Here is a 20,396-nt window from a genome sequence, read left to right as displayed (position 1 = left end):
GGCAAGCCAGCCTTTCATAGGTCACCACCTATGTCCCTACGTTGTGCAAACTAAAATAAAAATTAGAAATATCTCGCCGGGGTGTGTGAATTGGCGCTGCGCGCCGGTTAACGACCCGCGTTCCGGACAGCACCCGGGGGCGATGACACCGAGCCGGGGCAGGACCCTCTGGCAGCTGCACCGCCGCCGGCTGAGAGCAGGTCCCCCGCGGGGCCCTGCCCGGGCACCCCCGGCCCCAGCTGCGCCCGCTCCCTTCTTCCGCCTCCGCCTCGAGGCGGCGGCTGCGCGGGGCAGCGGCGGCGGCCCGGAAGCTCTTTGGGCTGCCGCCGCTTCCGGGGCGGCTCGGCCCGGTCGGCGCGGCCGCGGGGCGGACATTTCCCGAAGCGGAGCCGCGGCGCCTCCTCAGCCGCCAGCGGCCACAGCGGGCGGGCTCCTGCGGCTGGGCTGCGAGGCGGAAGAGGCGCCTCCGGCCGCCGCCGGCCCCGCTGGCAGGATGTTTTCCTTCTCCACCGTGCAGCCCCAGGTGAGGGGATGGCGGGGCGCTCCGGCCCGGTGCCGTGCGCGGCGCCGCGCCCCGGGCCCGCTCTCCGGCGGGGGCTCGCTCCGTGTCCGGGCGGAGGCGCTCGGAAGGGGTTTGCGGGCAGTGGCGGGAGGAGCCGAGTTCCTGCCTGCCACATTCCCGGGGCTTTGGGCGTCGGCGGGGCCGCAGCTGGGAGAGGAACGGGTTGGGGCTACGGCGGTGTGCGGTCCGCATCGAGGAAAAAGATACATAAATGGGGGAGAGAGGGAGGTACAGTAAAAGCTTGTAAAGAGTAAAAGCATTCTGAAATGACGAAATAGCCTTAGATGGCGCTTTTTCGTGTCTGTTGTTGTAGCAGAAGCAAAGGGTGGTGACGTGTTACTACAGTTAAACTATGCTGTTAATTTTAACGGGTTCTTGTGAAAGCCAAGAGGAAATGACTTAGAAGACTTAGAGGAGGGAAAACCGTCGGTAGTTTGTTACACAGAACAGTCCGAACGAAATCGGGAAGGCACCTTTAATTAGGCAATGAGTCTGATGGGACTGGTGAGTTTTATGAACTTTGATCTGAACCAGTGGTTTCGGTTTTATTTTTAAGTTTTGTATTAGTGTGTGATAGACTATAGGATTTGGTTGTTCTTTCCACACGTGGAGAATGTGTTTAAAGCTTTCATTAGAGTAGTGAAATGGAAGAGTTTGTATGTTTCTAGGGAGGTGTCATTTCACCAGAGTGGGAAATGCAGACTGGAAAGTTTGGTTAGTGGTTGGGATGTTGGGTTTGACCTCTAGAGGCTTTATGGCTTTACCACAAACTCTGAGTCAAATTACAGTTTTGTACAGTTAATTATGAAGCAGTTTTCGTGTCTCTCAGCATTGTCTCTTTTGATCTGCTGTCTAGTCAACAGAGAGATGGTAGTCCTTGCAGGAGGATGTTCATAGACATACCCAATTGTGCTTCAATCAGGAATTGCAATCAGGGATCATTCCAGTAGCCAGGGTTGTACCCAGCTCCATCCTAGTGGTGTGTACAGAGTTTGAGGAGGTTCAGAACTGCTGGGGTTATGTGTCCCATGTGTTCACAAGAGATGGAGTCATGTCAAGAGAAGGAGTCCTGATACGTGGTGCACCTGGGCTTCTGTACTGGTTCATGAGGTGGAGTTGGCTGAATGCTGCTGAACTGCAGATTTCGCTGTGTGCTTTGTAGAGTTTCATTTTGATCCTTAAGCTGAAAGTGTGATCCTAAGGAAGAAAACATAAAGGCAACATATGGCAATGGCTAATAATAATGCAAGAAAAAGTACAGATAATTCAAGTTATAAAAGTATTGCTTTAGAGATGAAAATATGAGTTTCTATTCTGTCATATATACTTTAACTTTCTCTTTTTTTCTCTTTAAAAAGAGGTATCAGCTAACACTGTGGTGTTGAAGATCATGTGGTTTATAATTAAGTCCTCATTTAAAAGGCAGTGTACAAGATATGCTATTATAAGTTAGAGTTTGGAAGAGAAGTATATTTAAGTAGTTTAAACAAGCTTAAGTCCTTATCTGTTTTTTTTTCCAGGCTACTGTTCCTCTGAGTCACCTTATCAATGCCTTTCATTCACCAAAAAGCTCCACAACTTCTGCCAGCAAAGCATCCATACAGCCTGTCCAGAGGGACATCTCCCCAGAGCATGATCCTCAGAAGAGTGAGGTACAAAAAACCTTTTGAAAAAGTGATGGTTTAACTGATATTGAATCTGAATAATATGAGTTTAATTGAATGTAATATTTGACTGGTCTATAAAATACATGACTAATTTAGTAATTTTAGTAATTAGATAAAGTAATATGACTAAACAAAACAGGATGTTAACATGTAGAATGTATCCTTTTGGCAGAACTGCAGTCAGTCAGTGTTTTACCAGTAAGGATTCTACAAAAATACAATAATTCATTAAAAAAAAAGAGCTGGTATTTGTCTCAGTAGTACTTTGCAAGTGAGGAAGGGATTTGTTTTCATTTCCAGAACCATTAATGGTTCTTTCTGTAAAGTAACAAATTTTCTGTTAATAAACCCTATATTACCTTTTTATTCTGAGCTCTAGCAAAGTTTGTGTCATTATTACTTGTGAGAAAATGGGAACTGTAACTTAAGATGTGTTGAAGGTTTTTGAGAGATTAAGTAGCATGGTTTCATGTTCAGTTTTATTTTTCTGTTAAAATATCTTTCGTTATCATTGGGTACCTCTTGCTTTTGACGCTGAAAATTAAAACAGTGCCAAGTAGTATTAGATATTGCCACTTCTCTTTCAACTCACTTCTTATGAGTTTTGTAAGTAAACACTTTTTTGGGAGGAAAACTGTGGAATTTCTCAGTAACTGCAGAACCATGGAAATCAGCGTGGGTTGTACTGCTCACCGCTGTGTTATGATTCCATTGTTGGGTTTTTGTGGGGTTTTTTGGTTTGGTTGGCTTGGTTTTTTCAGTCTGTATTTGCTTCTGGGGCTACTGGGAAATTTTTTCTCTAGGGTAATCTTACGTAAATCTTTAACATTTATTTCTATTTTTCAGTCTGTATTTAGAAATTTAAGAGATCTGGGATTGTCTGATTTGAAAGCTAACCAGTTCAGAGAGTTGGTGAACAGGCTGCTTCCTGGCTACTGTACAGAAAGCAAAGTCTCCTCGCAGTGGCACACGTCATATGTCTCTGCTCAGTCCTTCTTTGAAAACAAACATGGTATGTTTGAGTGAAGTGTTTGTGAGAGTTAAATTATAAAGGTGAATACAGTTGTTCTTCAGTTTAATTTCTTGTGCTGTAGTTATTTTGTAGTTAAATGTATTTAATAAAGAGTATTAATGTATTTTTTGTTGTACAGAGCTTGTCTCTGTAAACTTGAGAAATTTAGAAAATCCAACTAATTGTTTCTTTGGATTTCAATCTGGTTGCTGTTAAACTTTTCTGAACTCAGCTCTATCTCTTATGGTGAGCCTGAGCTGTGAATATTTCCACCAGTTTGTTTCATCAAGACATTAGATTTTGCTAGTCTACTTATGTCACAGAAATCCCTGGTTTACATTTTTATCAATTTTTTGCTTGAAGGAGTGTGACACAAAGATACGAATCAGAAAGGAATTCAAGGTAGCAAGCTGTTAAAGCTCCATGTAGAGTATTTCATTGCTGAAATAAACAAGAGTAGTTCTTTGCAGGTGAAGATGTTTTGTTGGAAGTAGTCTAAAATGAAGGAAGACCATTGCAGATGCTTAAGAATTTATTAGAAAAAGAAGTATATAGCTGGCCTTTGACATACTGTCTATATAGTACTGCATTAGAAAGAAGGAGTGTAAGGAATAATATTGCAGGGCTGCCATTAGAGAAAAGATTTTAAATTGCATTGCATTGTGAGATACGAAAAAAACCCCAAAAACTCAGTGACAATTGCCTGAAAGCAAAGAAATACTTGGAAATGCTTCAAAGCTTTGACAGATGTTCTGGTAATTTGTTTAATTAAAGATGCCTGGAGTACTATAGTAAAATAGAATTAATATTTTAAAAACTAAAAAAACAAACTGTGCAAGAAATAACGTTGATTTGCTGTTTAAGATAGGGTGTATTTACACTTTGTTGTATCTTTTTCCAGGTTTTGTGGATGTTTTCAGTGCTTTACGTTCATCTTGTTTGTACGGACAACATCCTCACCCCCTCCAAAATTTCTGTTCAGATGTTCGGTGTTGGCCAGGTATAAAGCATTAAACTACACTGGTTTTAATCTCTACAGAATTTGTCTGTTCTGGAAAAGTATTTTTGGATTTGTTGTAGAGGCATCACTCAAGAAATACCAGTAAGCTTCCAGAAGAAATTTAGGTCAATATTAACACTTTAAATCATGAAGTTATTTTTTGCACTTGAGTAGTGTATTTCCAGAATTTAGTAATCACCATGTTGTTCCAAGATGTCAGTATTTGTAGATCATAATCTCAAAAGACCACAGATGAACTGACTATTTTTGAATCAATAAATATGTTTAATTTAGTACTCATCCAGTTGAATTATCTGAGGGGTTTGGTGACTGGTGGCTTTAGTGAAAACATAATGAACAGTTCAGGAAGTTCAGGTATTGTCCTAAATTCAGTTCTTCTGATGCCACTTGTAGGTATATCTATGTTTGTATCCTGTGGCAAAGAGAAATGCTGACAATATGGAGATAGCCCAGTAATGAGTCACAAGGAAGGGTGCAGATTTTTAAGCATTTTATACAGGGGGGAAGCTGAAGGATCTGAGGTTTTAGTTAGCAGAATAAAAGGCAGGGAGTGATCCAATTGCTATTGGAGCCATATCAGTTACCCTTCTCACATACACCTTAAAGAAGAGGCAACAATCCCAAGTAAAAGCAAATTAAATAGAACCTGTTTGATAGTTTTCACATTGAGAATGGCTGAGTTCTGAAACAGATTGTCTGAAGAAGTTTGGTTATCTTAATCCTTGAAAGTTTTCAAAACTGAGCTGGACAAGGTCCAGCACTACCTGATCAAATGTTAGACCTTTTTTGAGCAGGGCTCCAGGGTCAGCTACAGAAGTTCTTTTTATCCGGTGCTTTTCTAGAACAACAAAAAGCTGAGTGAAACCAATCTAATTGACTGGTGTTGTTGTTTATTTTAAAACATAGCAATAAAAGAAGAAAAACGTTGTTCGCTTGTGTAAAATGTCCCTCACAAGGTTTCTGATAGGGTAGGAGAGAACTTAGAGTGTCATTAGCTCAGTGTGATTAAATGGTCTCATTTCTTTTGTCCCTAATGAAGTTAACAGTACATTGAGGCCATTCCAGTTCTCCTCAGGGCATCTTACCAGCAGAGCTCACAAAGCATTATTCCCATCCTTTTGCATTTGCTTCTTAATGTTCATCTTTGTCAGCCTGCCTGAATTTAATTGCCTGATTGTCTCTTCCCTGAATTGGCCAATTAGCTATAATTTACAACATGAACCCAGATTATTTTAACATGAAAATTTATGGGAAACAAAAGTTTGCTTGCAAGGTCAGATGACAAATAGAGTTCGTGATTACATAATGGATATGTTGGGAAGATATATGCCATATTCTTTCATATAATAGTTTCAGAAATTTCTTAAGACTTTTTTTTTTTGTAGTGGTAGTAATGATTAGGTTTTAACTTCTGTTTATTCTTACTACATTAAGTTTACATACAGACACGGAACTTTAAGACTCTGAGATCAAGAGCAAGACGTCTGCAGTCAACATCTGATCAATTCACAGAAACAAAAAGTTCACTTTCTTCAATTTTGAAGGTAAATATAAGTAACATTAAGTTCTTTTGGGCTTACTCAAACCATTTCTTTCCCTTGACTAAACCTTCAAAATTTACCATAGGTGTTTTCTTTTGCTAGCATGAAAATATTTCTTAATTCTAAAACTTGAGCTAATGGCAGTGTATTGTTTTTTCTTATTAATTCATGTATTTGTTCCATATATCACCAACAATGAGGTTATTTGAATTTTTAGGAGAGATTAATTTCTTTAAGCAGAAATACAGCTAGTTTAACATACAAGAATGTGTGTTTTCAAGTCAGCAGATAATTATCCAAAGCAGTAAAAAAACCAAGTGAACCTGGGTGTACTCTTTGCTTTTAATTGCTGATTGTACAGAAGTCAGGCTTACTAAGGCTTTTCATTTAACTGTGTGTGCAAATTATCTTTGAACTCTTCCCTTCTTCTAGGCATATGTGGTTTATTTCATCTGTGGACTAGGTGTACTGCGGATGAAGATAAAACCAGAGCTATCTCTGTGCAGTGCTGCTCTGATATTTGACAGGGCATATGAGATGTATTTGCTTAAGCTCCATCAAAACGATACTTGCGAAGATATTTTGCAATTGGAAATAAAGCAAGAAGCTTAAGCTGATAAGTCCCTCTGAATGCAGTGAGCAAAGTTGGCTGTGTACAGATCTGTCTTAGGCTGTGTTTTCAGTTTGGAACTGGGGTCCAGGAGGGCTCCAAAACTGATTTGCTCAGTAAAAATGGGAATGTCTGTGCTCAAACCATGGGGATTCCACACTCGAGCTACTGGCTTGTACCCTCTAACTAACCCAGTAGCACATGAATTATATGCTCTTGTAATTTTATTTTTTTCCTATCACCCATGTTAGCCTGGTGGTAAGTTAACTGTTTATGAAAACTTGGTGTATACTAATACTCCTTTGGAAAACATTGCAGGGTTTTATCCTGAGAAAGCGACGAATTGATGTTGAAAACTTGGACACACTAATGAAAACAAAAAACATCCCAGAGGCACACCAGGATGCTTTTAAAACTGGTTTTGCAGAAGGCTTTTTGAAAGCACAGGTATTCCTGCAAAAAACACTTGGTAAGTTGTTTTAATTCACATATCTTGTCTTTGCAATTAGAAAGTAGTTTATTTTAGCCCATGTTAAATATGTTTTTATTTTCTTTTACAGATTCCTTAAGAAGATCACGTTTGCTTTCTTTCTTTCTCTTCGTTCTTTGTTTTTATCTTGCTATATATTCATCATTTTTACCTGGGAAAGGTTCCTTTTCTGATGCTGGTTAGTTAATGTTTTTTCCACACTGTTTCACTTGTGTTGTTTCTTCCAGCAGGTTTAGCATAAATTAAATTTGTTTTGACATTGTGATTGGTTTTTATTAGTCCACTGAAAAGTTATCCTAAGAGTTATTTACTGCTTCTGGCTACAGCCTTTCAGGTAACAGTGTAACAAAACATTTATGAAGACAAAAATGTTCTGTGTCAGTGTAATTACTTTATTTCTTTTGGTGAAGCAGTTACATGGAACCAGAGAAGTCAGACTGGCCAGCAGTTAGGTCTTTGACTTTCAATTTAGGTGATGTGTTGTCTACATCAGCTATAGGCAAGATGGTTTGAATTTCAGTCTGTAATCACAGCCTAGTTTATAGCAACTAGGAACTTGGATTGCTAAATTGCCATCTTGAGAAATCTGTTGGAAATAGTGGAACAATCAAAAGGCTGAGCTAACGTAACTGATAACTTGATGCTGTTATCACCTGGGTCTCAAGAAAGTTAGGATATATATAGAAACATTGAGGGAGAAGTTCTGGCTTTGTGTACGAGCTTCTGGATGAGGAGCTTTCTGTACTACACATGACTAAAAAAGCATATCACTGAATTAATTGCAAATATTTTAAAGATTTTTTTTTTAAACATAAATCTTATTCCTGCTGGACAGTTGTAAATGAACACATGCCCTGTCAAAAGGGCAGGTGTAAGGTCAGTGTCTTACTGGCATGTGTTCAGGTGCAGCACTCAGTCTTGCAATGAAATGACTTTGTGTGTAAATTTGTTGTTCGTCATCTGCTGTTTGCTCTTAGTACGCTTTCGAACATCAAGTATCTTTGATGCAGCAGTTGATCCAATCCAGTTGAAAAATGTCACCTTCGAACATGTTAAAGGGGTAAGATCAAAAGTAAAATGTGTGCAAGTTCTTGTTTTAAGTAATCATTGTGAGTCTGATATTAAATAATCATTATGGATGTCTTAGTCTGTTCAAGAAATTTCTTTATATGAAGTGACGTTTTATATGCATTGACCACTCCAAGGTGAAGGAAGGTTTCAACCACTCTTTTTCTACTTCGTTTTTGTGGAATTGAATACCTTATAAAAGGTGCACTCTACTTGTTGAATAACATTTTTAAATACTGTAATAGCAAATGGCAGACCATAAATATCAATATTAATCTAACTTTTGCAGAAGCTAATTGGCATATGAAGATGATAATGCCATTTGATCATTTGTCTCTTAGTACCATCTCTTTCAGGCAGTGTTATTGGGACAGGAGATATGGAGATTCCCAGAAAGAAGTGGGCATGTCACTGCTGATAGGATACCTCTATTTTTTCTGTTCAGTTGTTCTTTGGCTATTAGTGGCAAAATGAGGACCTCCCTCTTTCCTTCCCCTTGGACAAATATATAGAATTAATCTCTTTTTAATTAAGAATACTAATATCTTGATTTGGAATTTTTGGTTTTGTTATTATTTCTTTGGTCACACCTGGTCTTGAACTGTTTGGTTATTCCTCCAGTGCTACTAAGTTTAATGTTTACTCAGTCCTGCAAACAGGCTTAGGATAAGTTGAATCTAATATTGGTAACCACACAAATTTGTGGTACACTTTAATCTTTTTCTGTTTGTATTTTTGAGCAATACACAATTAGGAACTTAACCTCTAATACAAAACTTTCATACAAAAACTTGCAGTGTTTTATAAATGCTTTGTTATATTTGTGGCATGTTTCTCATGTATAGGTTGAAGAAGCTAAGCAGGAATTGCAAGAAGTTGTGGAATTTCTGAAAAACCCCCACAAATTTACTGTATTAGGAGGTAAACTTCCAAAAGGTAAGATTAATTGCTCAGCAGAAGTTAAAAACCTATGTAGCCATAGCTGTGAGGCATGCTCTGTACTGAGTGACTACTTTACAGCCTAGTTTCTTACTATTTCTTCATGTATTATGTAAATTAAAATTTTGGGGTTAGACAAAATTTTACTGTGCCTTCTTCAGTTATTGAACTAATAAACAGTAGTATTTTGTCCTGTAAAGCAGGAGGGTTTATTAGCTGAACTCTTAAAAGGCCTTTATTTCTTCCTTATGGCTTTTAGCACCTTTAGTGCCTAACTGCTTTAGATAGTTCAGAAACAAATGTTTGTATGTAAAAGGATGATTGAGATCATAGTAGAAATCCACATAAATCTGAAATGCATAAACCTGAGAAATCTGTTTCCTGTTAGTGCTCTACACTGTTTAAAGACAGTTACTTGGAAGGATTTAATTAAAAAAAAAAAAAAAAAAAAAACCTCCACAGAAAATGTCAGTTTGAAGCAAACACTATTAGGAATTCAGCTGCTAAACTCAACAGTAAATCTGCAGAATACTTCAGGCATCTGTTTTGATGGTCTTACAAGTCTTTGTGGTTGTTTAAATATGGATCAAATTGTATCTGGATTTGTTCCAGGAAGCTCTTCAGACTGGCAGCAATGAGCAGTACCTGAGATGGGATATTAACAGCTTTTGGGAGTCAAGTGTACATTATTTCTTCTAATGCATGGAAGAAACTACTCATATAAGAAGACTGCGTGGATGTGGTGATTTTGTTGGGTTTTTTGTTTGTCTTCTAGGCATTTTGTTGGTTGGACCACCTGGTACTGGCAAGACGCTCCTTGCGCGGGCTGTGGCTGGTGAAGCTGATGTTCCGTTCTATTACGCGTCCGGCTCCGAGTTTGATGAGATGTTTGTTGGTGTGGGAGCCAGTCGCATCCGAAGCCTGTTCAGTAAGTTAAATAGTCTGGGTTTGAAATCTTTTCACATGTAAGATCAAGTATTCAGTGTTGTTTACATGGCTTGATTAGTTACGATTCTGGTTACTGGAAAGAAGTTGTGTATGAGACTAATAAATAAAGCTTTAAATGTGTAGGTAAATGTCACAGTTCTGTGAGCATCAGTTAACTGTAGCATCTTCCTAACCATCACATGAAATTATAGCTAAACTTGTAACTGATTTTACAATGGTCCCAGAGAGAAGTAGTAATTTAATTAGGAATTGAATGTTCTATAGACTAAATTGAATATTTGAAATTATAATTTACTTAGTCATATATAAATTGTAGTACGTTTTAATTGTAAATGTAAGATAAAAAATTGTGTTAACCTTCTCAATTACTGCCCTGATATTTAGATTTGTTTTACTCTGAATTAAAGCTTTATGGTATCATGGCATGGTAATAAGCTGAAATTTCCTTTCTCAGACCCATCAGCAGGCTCAGAATATAACAAAACTTTCAAAACTAATGTTTAGCTTTATAGCTTTCACAGAAGAGACTTCCTATTTTAAGTGTGAAAATATTATTGGGGAAGAGAAAATTCAGCTTCCCTCTTAAATGGAAGATAGATCGGGTCAAATATATACAATGTACAAAATAGTTTGCATTTGTAGAAAAAATGTGAATTTACATGGATGGGGTGCAACATATAGTACACGTAGTACCTTAAAAATGCATTTCCTTCTGTTGACTACAGAAGTGTAGATGCCTGACTGGTATATTAATATTCATGTTACAGATATGTCGGGGGGGTGAAATGAATTGCATCCTGGTATGCATGTACCAGTTGATGGTCTTCACATTTATTACAGCATTTTTATTTAGTGTTTTAATACCTGTAAACTTGAGTGTGAACCCTTCTCTGTAAAATAGCAAGCAAGTTCTAGTAAAATAAGTTAGTGTTGAGACCCATCACATTTCATATTGTTTTTATTTAATAGGCAAATATTCTCTACCCAAGCCTATAAATAAACTCTTGTAAGAAGTTCATACAAAATACAACAATTTCATAGTTTATTTTACTATTTTACTGATTTCTTGTAGCCTGATAAGAATAAGCTGATGAGGAAATATATTTTTTAAATGGCAAGATAAAGAGAATCAAGATTCTATTTCCTTTTTTTTCCCTTTTTTCTTGCTAAAAGCAAGACAGTTTTTATGATGTCTCATAGAACACTTTATAATCCAGGAATAACAGAAGCAGTAGAATCCTAAACTACCTGATAGACTGTCTGTTCCTTTTTGTGGTTCAAGGTTCCTTCTGCTATTTTCCTTTTGTCAGGGGAAGCAAAAGCAAATGCACCTTGTGTTATTTTCATTGATGAATTGGACTCTGTTGGTGGGAAAAGAATTGAATCTCCAATGCACCCCTATTCAAGACAGACCATTAATCAACTCCTTGCTGAAATGGATGGGTAAATATATGAATTCTGAGGGCACAGAAGGTGCTTGACTGACTGGTATTTTGATATGTGGGTGAACTTGTAGTTTTTGTACTTCTTGTAGCTTTGTAGTTTTGTGTATTTTTTTGTAATGCTTTAAATATATGCATTTATATGCTATAAATGCATATATTTAATATGCTTTTATGGCTATTTTCTAGTACTGCCAACAGTAGCATTAATGGGCTTATTGTAAAAAGTATAGAAACTTTTGAGTTGTATTTGCACAACAGTGGCCATTTATTTTAAATAATTTTTAAGTTTTTTAGCCTGGTTATGTATCTAAAGGAAGAAGCTCAACACAGAGATTAGACCATGTTTTTAACCAGTTGCTGTGTTAAACATGGTTATTCTTGGATCACATGTTGTAGTGTGAAAGCATGTTTTTGACTGGCCAGTGAGGTCAGTAACAGTAGTTATTGACAAAATTGTAAATTCTGTGTCCAGAAAAAAGTAATTCACACCTTGTTTTCCCCACAGCTTTAAGCCAAATGAAGGTGTTGTTATTATTGGTGCCACAAACTTCCCTGAAGCATTAGACAAGTGAGTATAATTCATTGTTTGTTTTACAGACCATGTAGTAAAAAACCCTGCAAAAAAACCAAAGTTGCTTGTGATAATCTTCAAGTACTGCAGTGTCAGAGCTGGAGTTTTCCCTCTTAAAAAGGATGTGTATTGACTGGTTTTTGGCATTTAATAGGTTGCAGAGTTAAATATGGAGAAATAATTAATATGTTTCTAAAGATTTGAAATTTCTGTAAGTTTTTAAGCTAAATTGATAAGCTGCATTCCTTGTTCACAGTGCAAAATTTTCAAATGCCAAAAACCCTTCAGAAGTAATTTTCAAGGAATACCTTTAATCTGTCTTTTTACAAGCAGATAAGAAAAACATACTCTTTTCATACGTGTGTAGGTATCTTTAGAACCAGCAATGGATTATTGTTCCTTGATATACATTAGTAAGTTTACTGGAGCATTTTTGAGTCAATGTACTAAATTGTCATTTCCCTTAGTGCTCTAATACGTCCTGGTCGCTTTGATATGCAAGTTACTGTTCCCAAGCCTGATGTAAGAGGTCGCACGGAAATTCTGAAGTGGTACCTTAATAAAATCAAGTATGACCCATGTAAGTAAATATTTTACTGTACTTTTTATATAACAGATTTTATACTGGATCTGCCCCCTCTTGTTAGTCCTTTGTTCCATCAGCCATTGTGGCTTTCCTGCATCAATAAAGAAGACAAAATTGTCTCATATGTCGTGTTTCTCTCTAGTCCCTAGGAGCTCATAGTGCCTTGAGAATTAGGCTTGATTTCTTTTAAAACTGATTTGTTTGTTATTTTTGTTTATTTTGTTTAATGCATAGAATATGATTCTTGCTTAAAATTTTAGGAGAAATATGGACTCTAATAAACAAAATGGTCTTGCTTTGGTTTTTTTTCTTCCCCTACAGCTGTTGATCCGGAAATAATTGCACGAGGCACAGTAGGATTTTCTGGAGCAGAGCTTGAAAATCTTGTAAATCAAGCTGCCTTAAAGGCAGCTGTTGATGGAAAAGATATGGTAACCATGAAAGAGCTGGAATTCTCCAAGGACAAAATTCTAATGGGTAGGATTTTATACAAAAGACATTAATGTGTATTACAATACACAGACTTTTTCTTGTGTGATAAGGACTTTCATAGGGGAATTGAGAAGTTTTTATGGTAGTGTTTTTCATATTGTTGTGCTGTGGCTTTTTTTTTTTGTTGTTGTTGTTTTTTTGTTTTTGTTTGGTTGGGCTTATAGTGAGGTTGGGAGGGATTTCTTTGTTTGGATTTTTTTTAACAAATAAAGTTTCCTATTAGTTATTTCTGAATAGAACCTTCTGAGACCAGAGAGTCTCAGAAGTGTGTAAACTCTAGTTTGGAATACATTCTTTAAAATTTCATACAATTTTTAACGTTGAAAATGCTGCATGTCATACTTCAGCCTGGAGGGAGACACAGGCTTGATTTCTTATCTTTCCCCTACCTATGACCAGAAACCTGGAGCTTCTGTTTAACTTCTCACATGGTAGCACAAATCTTACACATCTTAGACATAACCACTATAAATCTAGTCTATTCATGCTTGAGAGAAGAAATGGAGTTTTCTCAGATACTTAGACTGCATTTTTAAAAATCTACTGCTTTAAAAGCAGCTTGTCTGTAGAATATGTTTGGGTCAATTTTTTAGACATTAAAATCTGACTCGTAAACTTTTTGCACTTAAGCGTTGGTTCCCTTTGTTCCTTCGCTGCTTTCTGCCCTTTTGAGTTTATGTAGGGTGTGGATTGTGGTGGCCAGCTGTACAAAAAGGTTAATTTAATGTTCCTCTGTTTAAGGACCTGAGCGTAGAAGTGTAGAAATTGATGAGAAGAACAAAACCATCACAGCTTACCATGAGTCTGGACATGCTATCATTGCCTATTACACCAAGGATGCGATGCCGATCAACAAGGCCACAATCATGACACGAGGAACAACACTGGGACATGTGAGTGTTTCTTCATGTTTTAGTATTTTCAAATTTTATTTAGTTTTATTTTTATGTTGGTTTGGTGGTGCAGAAGAATTTGTAACGATGCTATGTGCTGAATAATGAATATAAATGAATATTGTAGTCTGTGGAAATACTCAGTTATTGAGCAGTCTCTTGGAAAACCCAGGGTCATCTTTTCTGTGTGATAAAAAGCTTTCTTTCTTCATTTTCTAATAAATTACTGTGCACTGGTATAACAGTTCACATGTACAAGGAAAGAGAAACATAAGTAAGTTTGATTCTGCTGCAGTTGAAATAACACCCAACAGCAAAATTTTGAAGAACACCTGAAGGACTGGTAGGTAGAAGCTCAACTGTACTTTTAACACAGAACAGCCCGATAAAGGATTCTTTGTCCAGTTTGGCTGTTTTAAGCTTCATTGGTTACCTGCCTTGTTTTTTGCATGGATATCCATAAGTTTTTCTATTTTGCCTGTAGCTACCAAGCATTTGACTAGAAAAATAATTATATTATGTCTCTTCCTGTTGAACTTTTTCAAGTTAATGTGTTCAGTTAATGAAAACCATTGGTCTGAATCCTCTGGGCAAGTTTTGTTCTGTTTCTTCTGGCGTAGATGTAAGTTGCTCACATTGATGGTGTGCTCAGGGTCTGAGGGGGCTGTTTCAGTGGTTCCACTGAGCACCTCCAAGCAGTCGTGATAAATGCATAGAGGCAGGCCAGAGCATGCAAAGTGTTGCATAAAATCTTTATCTACTTCAGATATAAACAAGAATATTTATGAGATTACTTCAGTACTTCTTCAGTTTTTGTTAGCTGACCGCAGTTCTGCATCTTACAGGTATCTTTGCTCCCGGAAAATGACAGATGGAGTGAAACTAGATCCCAGTTGCTCGCACAGATGGATGTCTGTATGGGAGGAAGAGTAGCAGAAGAGCTCATATTTGGAAGTGATCACATCACAACAGGTCAGCTAATTGGTAGTTAAGAGTTTTTGATCAAGGGTGTGAACTGGTGTGTTTAACATGGTTTCTGTAATGTAACTGAGATCTCTTTGCTACCTAGGTGCTTCCAGTGATTTTGACAATGCTACCAAAATTGCAAAACTGATGGTGACTCGATTTGGAATGAGTGAGAAGGTAGTATCATCAATCCTTTAATATTTATATGGAGTAAAACCAAGTTCTGTTCTCTAGCTAAAGCCTATTTGTCTGTCAGTGATCTCTGAGGTTTAGGGTAAGTAGTTATCACAAAAAGAGTAAGCCTTATGACCTGGTCTCCTACAGAGAGCTCAACTAGAAAACCCGTATATTGGCAGCTTAAAAAATTACCTTGCAGGATTTTCACTTCAAAAATGCCTTGAAAATCACCCATATCTTCAGGAAATATTTGTAATAAAGCCAGACATTTTGAAATTGAGGATAATTCTGAGTCTGCAAATGCAGAGAGGGTAACAACAATGAGTTTTCTAGACTTTCTTTTGAAGCTTCTTTAGTCATGTCGATTTTCTATCAAGTATTAGTAGTCTAGGCATTTTGGTTTGGTTTTTATGTAAGAAAGCACCCAATTAGTTTTGGTTTTTATGTAGGAAAGGACCTAATTAGGATCTGTACTGTGACCTATCAAAACACAATTCTGCAGTATCTACATTGTTGATGGATAGATAGACTTGTTTTGCTCCTGCTTAGAGCATTACAGCAGGCATTTGACTCATGATTTTGTTTGCATGCAGAACCAATAGGTGCTGAAACTCGTAGAGAGTTTTATGTGTATGATAACGATAACGATATTCTTGTTGTTGTTTAGCTGGGTGTTATGACCTACACTGATACTGGGAAGGTCAGCCCAGAAACCCAGTCTGCAATTGAACAGGAAGTGAGGACACTTCTACGGGTAAGAGCCTCTCCCCCTCCACTCTGATACTTCTGAGATCAATTGAACACCTGCTTGATTACTTCATTTAAGTCATGTATACTGGTGAAAATACACCAGTGGGTGGAAGTATGCCCAAGTATTTAATGTAGCTGCAACTTTGAATCTCTGCATATCAAAACTTACTGGTGATTCTCATGCATAAGTAGTGTAAATCAAGTTGGTGGTGTTGGGCTCTTTAATATACTCTTTAAACCTTCTCTTATATTTGGTCAGGATTCCTATTCAATTCACAGGAAAAGTAGGGCTACAAATTTTTTTAGAACAGATGTGGGTATTTTATGTTACTTTCACATTTCATAACTCCCAAGATAAGTAATTTTGTATAAAATCACAGGAATGGCCATATCAGATCAGAGTGTTGCCTCCAGTATTCCTCACAGTGATCAGTGTCAGATGCTTGGGGAAATTTGTAACATTTGATAATCACTGAACTTCCTGATCACTGTTCTGGTAATCTGATTTAGTTTGGTACAGGCAGGAGAATTACTTGTATTGTAACATTTAAATGAGTAATACTTTTGCTGTAGTTGTTTTTGAACTGCCTTGGCCTTGTGAGAACTACTAGGGTAGAACTAAAAGTTGAAGCTGGTAATGCTGGCAGTGCTCATCTACTTGCAGCAGCTGGTGGCTTAGTGTAGCTGGTAGCTTTCAGCTTTCTAAAACTACATAGTGTTTTGAGTTTTATAAATATTTTAAAATGCTTGTCTTTGAGGAAAAATCTGTGAATGCTGTAGCTTTGCTCATAGTGCAAAAAAAATTGTTATAAAAATCAGGAAATTTTCAAATCTAGTAAGTCTTTTCTAAGTCATATGTAACAGTACTAAGGCTTATCTCAGGACTTTGTTTTTAGCCTTACTTGTGCAGAATGCACAGTTGGCATAAAGTGTTTGGTTGTTTTTCATTAATTATGCCAGCTGTATTTTAAAGTTTTGTGTGAATCAGGAGCCATGCTAGCTTTGAAATGTAAGGCACAACTTTAAATGTTTGTCTCAAGCTGTATTTACCTGGAAACCATTTTTAAAGTGGAATCTTGCTGTTGTTTTTGTTGTAAAGTCTTAAAATCTCCTTCTACATGTTCTTCAAATTAGGACTCCTATGAGCGAGCGAAGAACATCCTGAAGACTCATGCAAAAGAACACAAGAATTTAGCAGAAGCTTTATTGAAATATGAGACTTTGGATGCCAAAGAAATCCAAATTGTTCTAGAGGGGAAAAAACTAGAAGTAAGATGATAACTTCTGGGATATGTAACTGATAATTTGAAGAATGTACATCTAGCAATGCAGTAGTCTTACGCAGCATAGCCTTTTTTTCTCTTCCTGATGTGTGTATGGCATTAGTGTCACTTTAATATTAGTCTGTCTCTTGTGAGCTTCTGTTACTCATCTATTTGTTGTGTCTCATCAGAATAAGACACAAAATAAAGCAAGTTCCTCATCCTCTGCTCCTTATACTCTTCGCACAAGAAGTTATTCAGAAGGATAAATCTCAGGGTTGAATTCAGCATTTTGATTCAATCAAATGTGTTGAAGCTGAGTAGAAAAACATGCAGATCCACTGGTCTGTGTTGGCACAGCTTTCTGAGCCGTGCTGCTACATGTGTGTTTGAAGTGATACCTCACAATATGTGCTCTGGATGTTATGGAGAGTGACAGACTGAGATGTAAAGCAATAGTATGTTGTGTATGAGCTATTGTTCATACTCTGTTTGAGGTTAGAGACCACTATTAAAGACTTCTTATTTAGAAATGGAACAAAACATCTCAAAGAATGAACAAGATACATGCTAGACAAAAATGTTAGTGGTCGTGTTTCCAGTACTCTTGGGGTTAAAATACACATATGTATGGCTGGGAGAGAAATTGCAAAAACAACAGGCTAAATGTGTCTAAGCCTCTTTGGACCATGTTTTGGGTAGAACCATCGCAGGGATAAGAGAAATACCTGTGACCTCTGATGTGCTGCTGACAAGTTTCTTAAAATTTTTATTACTGCAGTAGGCAGATGACCGTGCTATGATGACAGTGCTTTTACACTGCTGGAGATTCTACAGAACTAGTTTCTATTAATACTGTGTATGGCGTTTGATAATCCAACAGATAATCTCTTCGAAGGGGACAACGTCGCTCACTGAAAAGTAATTCAGAAAATGTTTGAAGCATTTGTTGTTTCAAATAACATTCCTAGTTCTGTTCTATGGTAGGAGTAGGGAAATAAATTTATTTCTTTCAACCCTTACAGAAACCTTGGGAAATTTTAAGAAAATATAAAAAAGGTTTTGAAAACAAGACTAGTTTCCAATCAAGTGGAAGTGATGGCTAGCAATTACATGCCAGTATTGCTCTGATCTCATGGAACTGGATTTTAGGAATAACACATGTTGATCATAATCCTTCTGCACAATCAGTTGTAGCGTTATGGGATTGCAAGCTTCTGTTGCAGAGAGGGCATGTATTAGCGTAGTAATGTTGAGGGTTACCATATTTGGACATTAAAATAGTTGGGCTGGTGCCAAGAAATGTGAATGGAAACTGATAGCTACACATAAAACTAGAAGTAACATAGTATTTTAGAATTTTCTGAGTGTAATGCTTGATTATAACCTAGTTTTTTTTAGTAAGAGCACATGCTTTTTTTTTTTTTTCCCTTTCAAAACAAGATCAACTTTCTTTTTTGCCTCTTTTTGTCAACTTACTATAGTGGCATCCCGCTCAACATGGGAGAACTTCCAAATATTATAAAATGGTATAGGAAATGTCTAGGCTGACTAGTTACAATTGTACATGTATTTTGGAAATATGCCAATAGAAACAGAAGTATAATGCATATTTGACATCTGTTTTTGGAGTAATAAAGGTTAATTTTAATTATGCACATTGGTTTTCTTCTTATTCACTGTAAATTGCTATAAAATGTAATACCAAGTTCCCTAGTATGTAAATTGAGGTGTATAAAACATTTAAAACTGTAAATAAATTTAATAATTATGGCAAAATTGCACTCTAAGTGAGATTTCTAGGGAATGTTCTCCCTAGAAATTCACACCTTTTTTCAATTGCTGCTTCAGTAGTGGGACTTGGAAGGGATCTTTTCCAGCTAAATAATGTGAATTTGCATTTAAGAGAAGCAAAAAAACTTTTTCTTGTTTGAAGTTACTGAAATCTGTATTGAATGATCTTGTTTATGGGGATAAGTTCTTAAGTCCAACTTTTCTTATTTAAAAGCTTCTTGCTATATGCATAGGATAGTATCAAAAAGAAAAAAATAGCAATGTATCATTGGGTCATGAAAGATTATTACCCTTTACACTTTATGGCTAGTCTTGTATCTTTGCTTTCTGGCCAAGGTAACAGCACAAGTATTACTGCAGAGTTTACTGCTATTCCTAGTTGGTTCTGCATGTGTAACGTGTAACACATTCCAAGAAACTTGTCTGTTGAGGCATTGGATTTGATGGCTGGTGCTCTTGGGAGCACCTAGGAGCTAGAATTTCTCCTTTCATATTATGGGCGGAGATAGGAGAGCTCTGGGTTGTGTTTGTGTGGCATGGTTTTTGTAATGAGGAGGCTACATGCGTGGCTTCTGGGAGAAGATGCCAGAAGCTTCCCTGTGTCCAGTAGAGCACTGCCAGACCGCTCTAGGAGGACCTGCTCCTGTCCAAGGCTGAGCCCGTCAGCCCCGGTGGTAAAGCCTCTGGGACATCATGCTTAAAGAAGGGGAAGAAGCTCTGCCAAAGAGCAATTGCAGCCAGAGAGAGAGAGGAGTGAGCAGGTGAGAGAAACAGCTCTGCAGACATCGAGGTCAGTGAAGGAGAGGGAGCAGGGTTAGAGTGAGACTTCCTCACCCTGAGGAGGCAGGTGCGGAAGAGGCGACCTGTGGTGGACTGACCGCAACCCCAGTTCCTGTCCCGCCCCCACCCTGCTCTTACCACTTGAGGGGGAGGAGGTAGAGAAAAGTGGAAGTGAAAATGAAAACAGGAAAGAAGAGGGATAGGGGAAGAGGTGGTGTTAAAATTTGGTTTTATTTCTGATTTGATTGGCAACTAAACTCATTTTACCGACTCAAAACTCTTTTGCCCGTGATGGTAATTCATAAGTGATCTCTCCCTGCCTTCATCTCAGTCCACAGAACTTTTGCTGTGTTTTGTCTTCCCTGTCCAGCTAAGGAGGGGAGTGATAGAGTGGCTTTGGTGGGCTCCTGCTGTCCAGCCAGGGTAAACATATCACAACCACAAAAGCAGCTTCCAGAAATCAGAGAGGTGTTCCTTTAAGTAGGAACAGCCTCCTGCTGTTGAAAATGGGGCAGAGCTAAGTGCTTAGATACACTGTTTGCTTTTTAAATACCTCTAAAGTGGTCACAAGCAGATGGCACATAAAAATAAAGAATTAAAACTTGAACATAATTCTGAATTTTCTGTATTCCTGAGGCTGGCATGACCAAATTCTACTGGCAAGCTTAAAATAAAATGCAAAGTTCCACTTAAAGTTGTGGCCTTTGCCTTTCGGCTGCTTCTTACTCTGTGATGACCTGAGTCAGCTGAAATGTCAGAAGAGTGTTCTAAATCTTAATCCTTTAAACTGGCCATGAAGATAGAGCAATCAAGCTATTCCTA

The 20,396-nt window shown here is 37.7% G+C and overlaps 1 protein-coding gene across 2 annotated transcripts; it reads left to right on the top strand.

Moving 5' to 3' along the window:
- Window positions 1-338: 338 nt before the first annotated feature.
- Window positions 339-18,658, top strand: YME1L1 (YME1 like 1 ATPase). Of its 2 annotated transcripts, none has more exons than XM_059841242.1 (19): window positions 339-523; window positions 2,083-2,214; window positions 3,076-3,241; window positions 4,143-4,241; window positions 5,697-5,806; window positions 6,732-6,882; window positions 6,974-7,081; window positions 7,881-7,963; window positions 8,817-8,907; window positions 9,686-9,838; window positions 11,169-11,301; window positions 11,809-11,871; window positions 12,342-12,454; window positions 12,782-12,937; window positions 13,694-13,845; window positions 14,691-14,817; window positions 14,915-14,988; window positions 15,656-15,742; window positions 16,873-18,658. In XM_059841242.1, the coding sequence occupies exons 1-19, from the start codon at window positions 494-496 to the stop codon at window positions 17,014-17,016; spliced, it is 2,172 nt and encodes a 723-aa protein (XP_059697225.1). In that variant the 5' UTR covers window positions 339-493; the 3' UTR covers window positions 17,017-18,658. The 2 variants fall into 2 exon arrangements, with proteins under 2 accessions (XP_059697225.1, XP_059697233.1); XM_059841250.1 differs by lacking the exon at window positions 339-523 and adding an exon at window positions 1,034-1,066.
- Window positions 18,659-20,396: the final 1,738 nt, after the last annotated feature.

The sequence above is a fragment of the Haemorhous mexicanus genome, chromosome 1, assembly GCF_027477595.1.
Source record: "Haemorhous mexicanus isolate bHaeMex1 chromosome 1, bHaeMex1.pri, whole genome shotgun sequence".
Classification (NCBI taxonomy): Eukaryota; Metazoa; Chordata; class Aves; order Passeriformes; family Fringillidae; genus Haemorhous; species Haemorhous mexicanus.
This window is presented reverse-complemented; position numbering and strand designations above follow the sequence as displayed.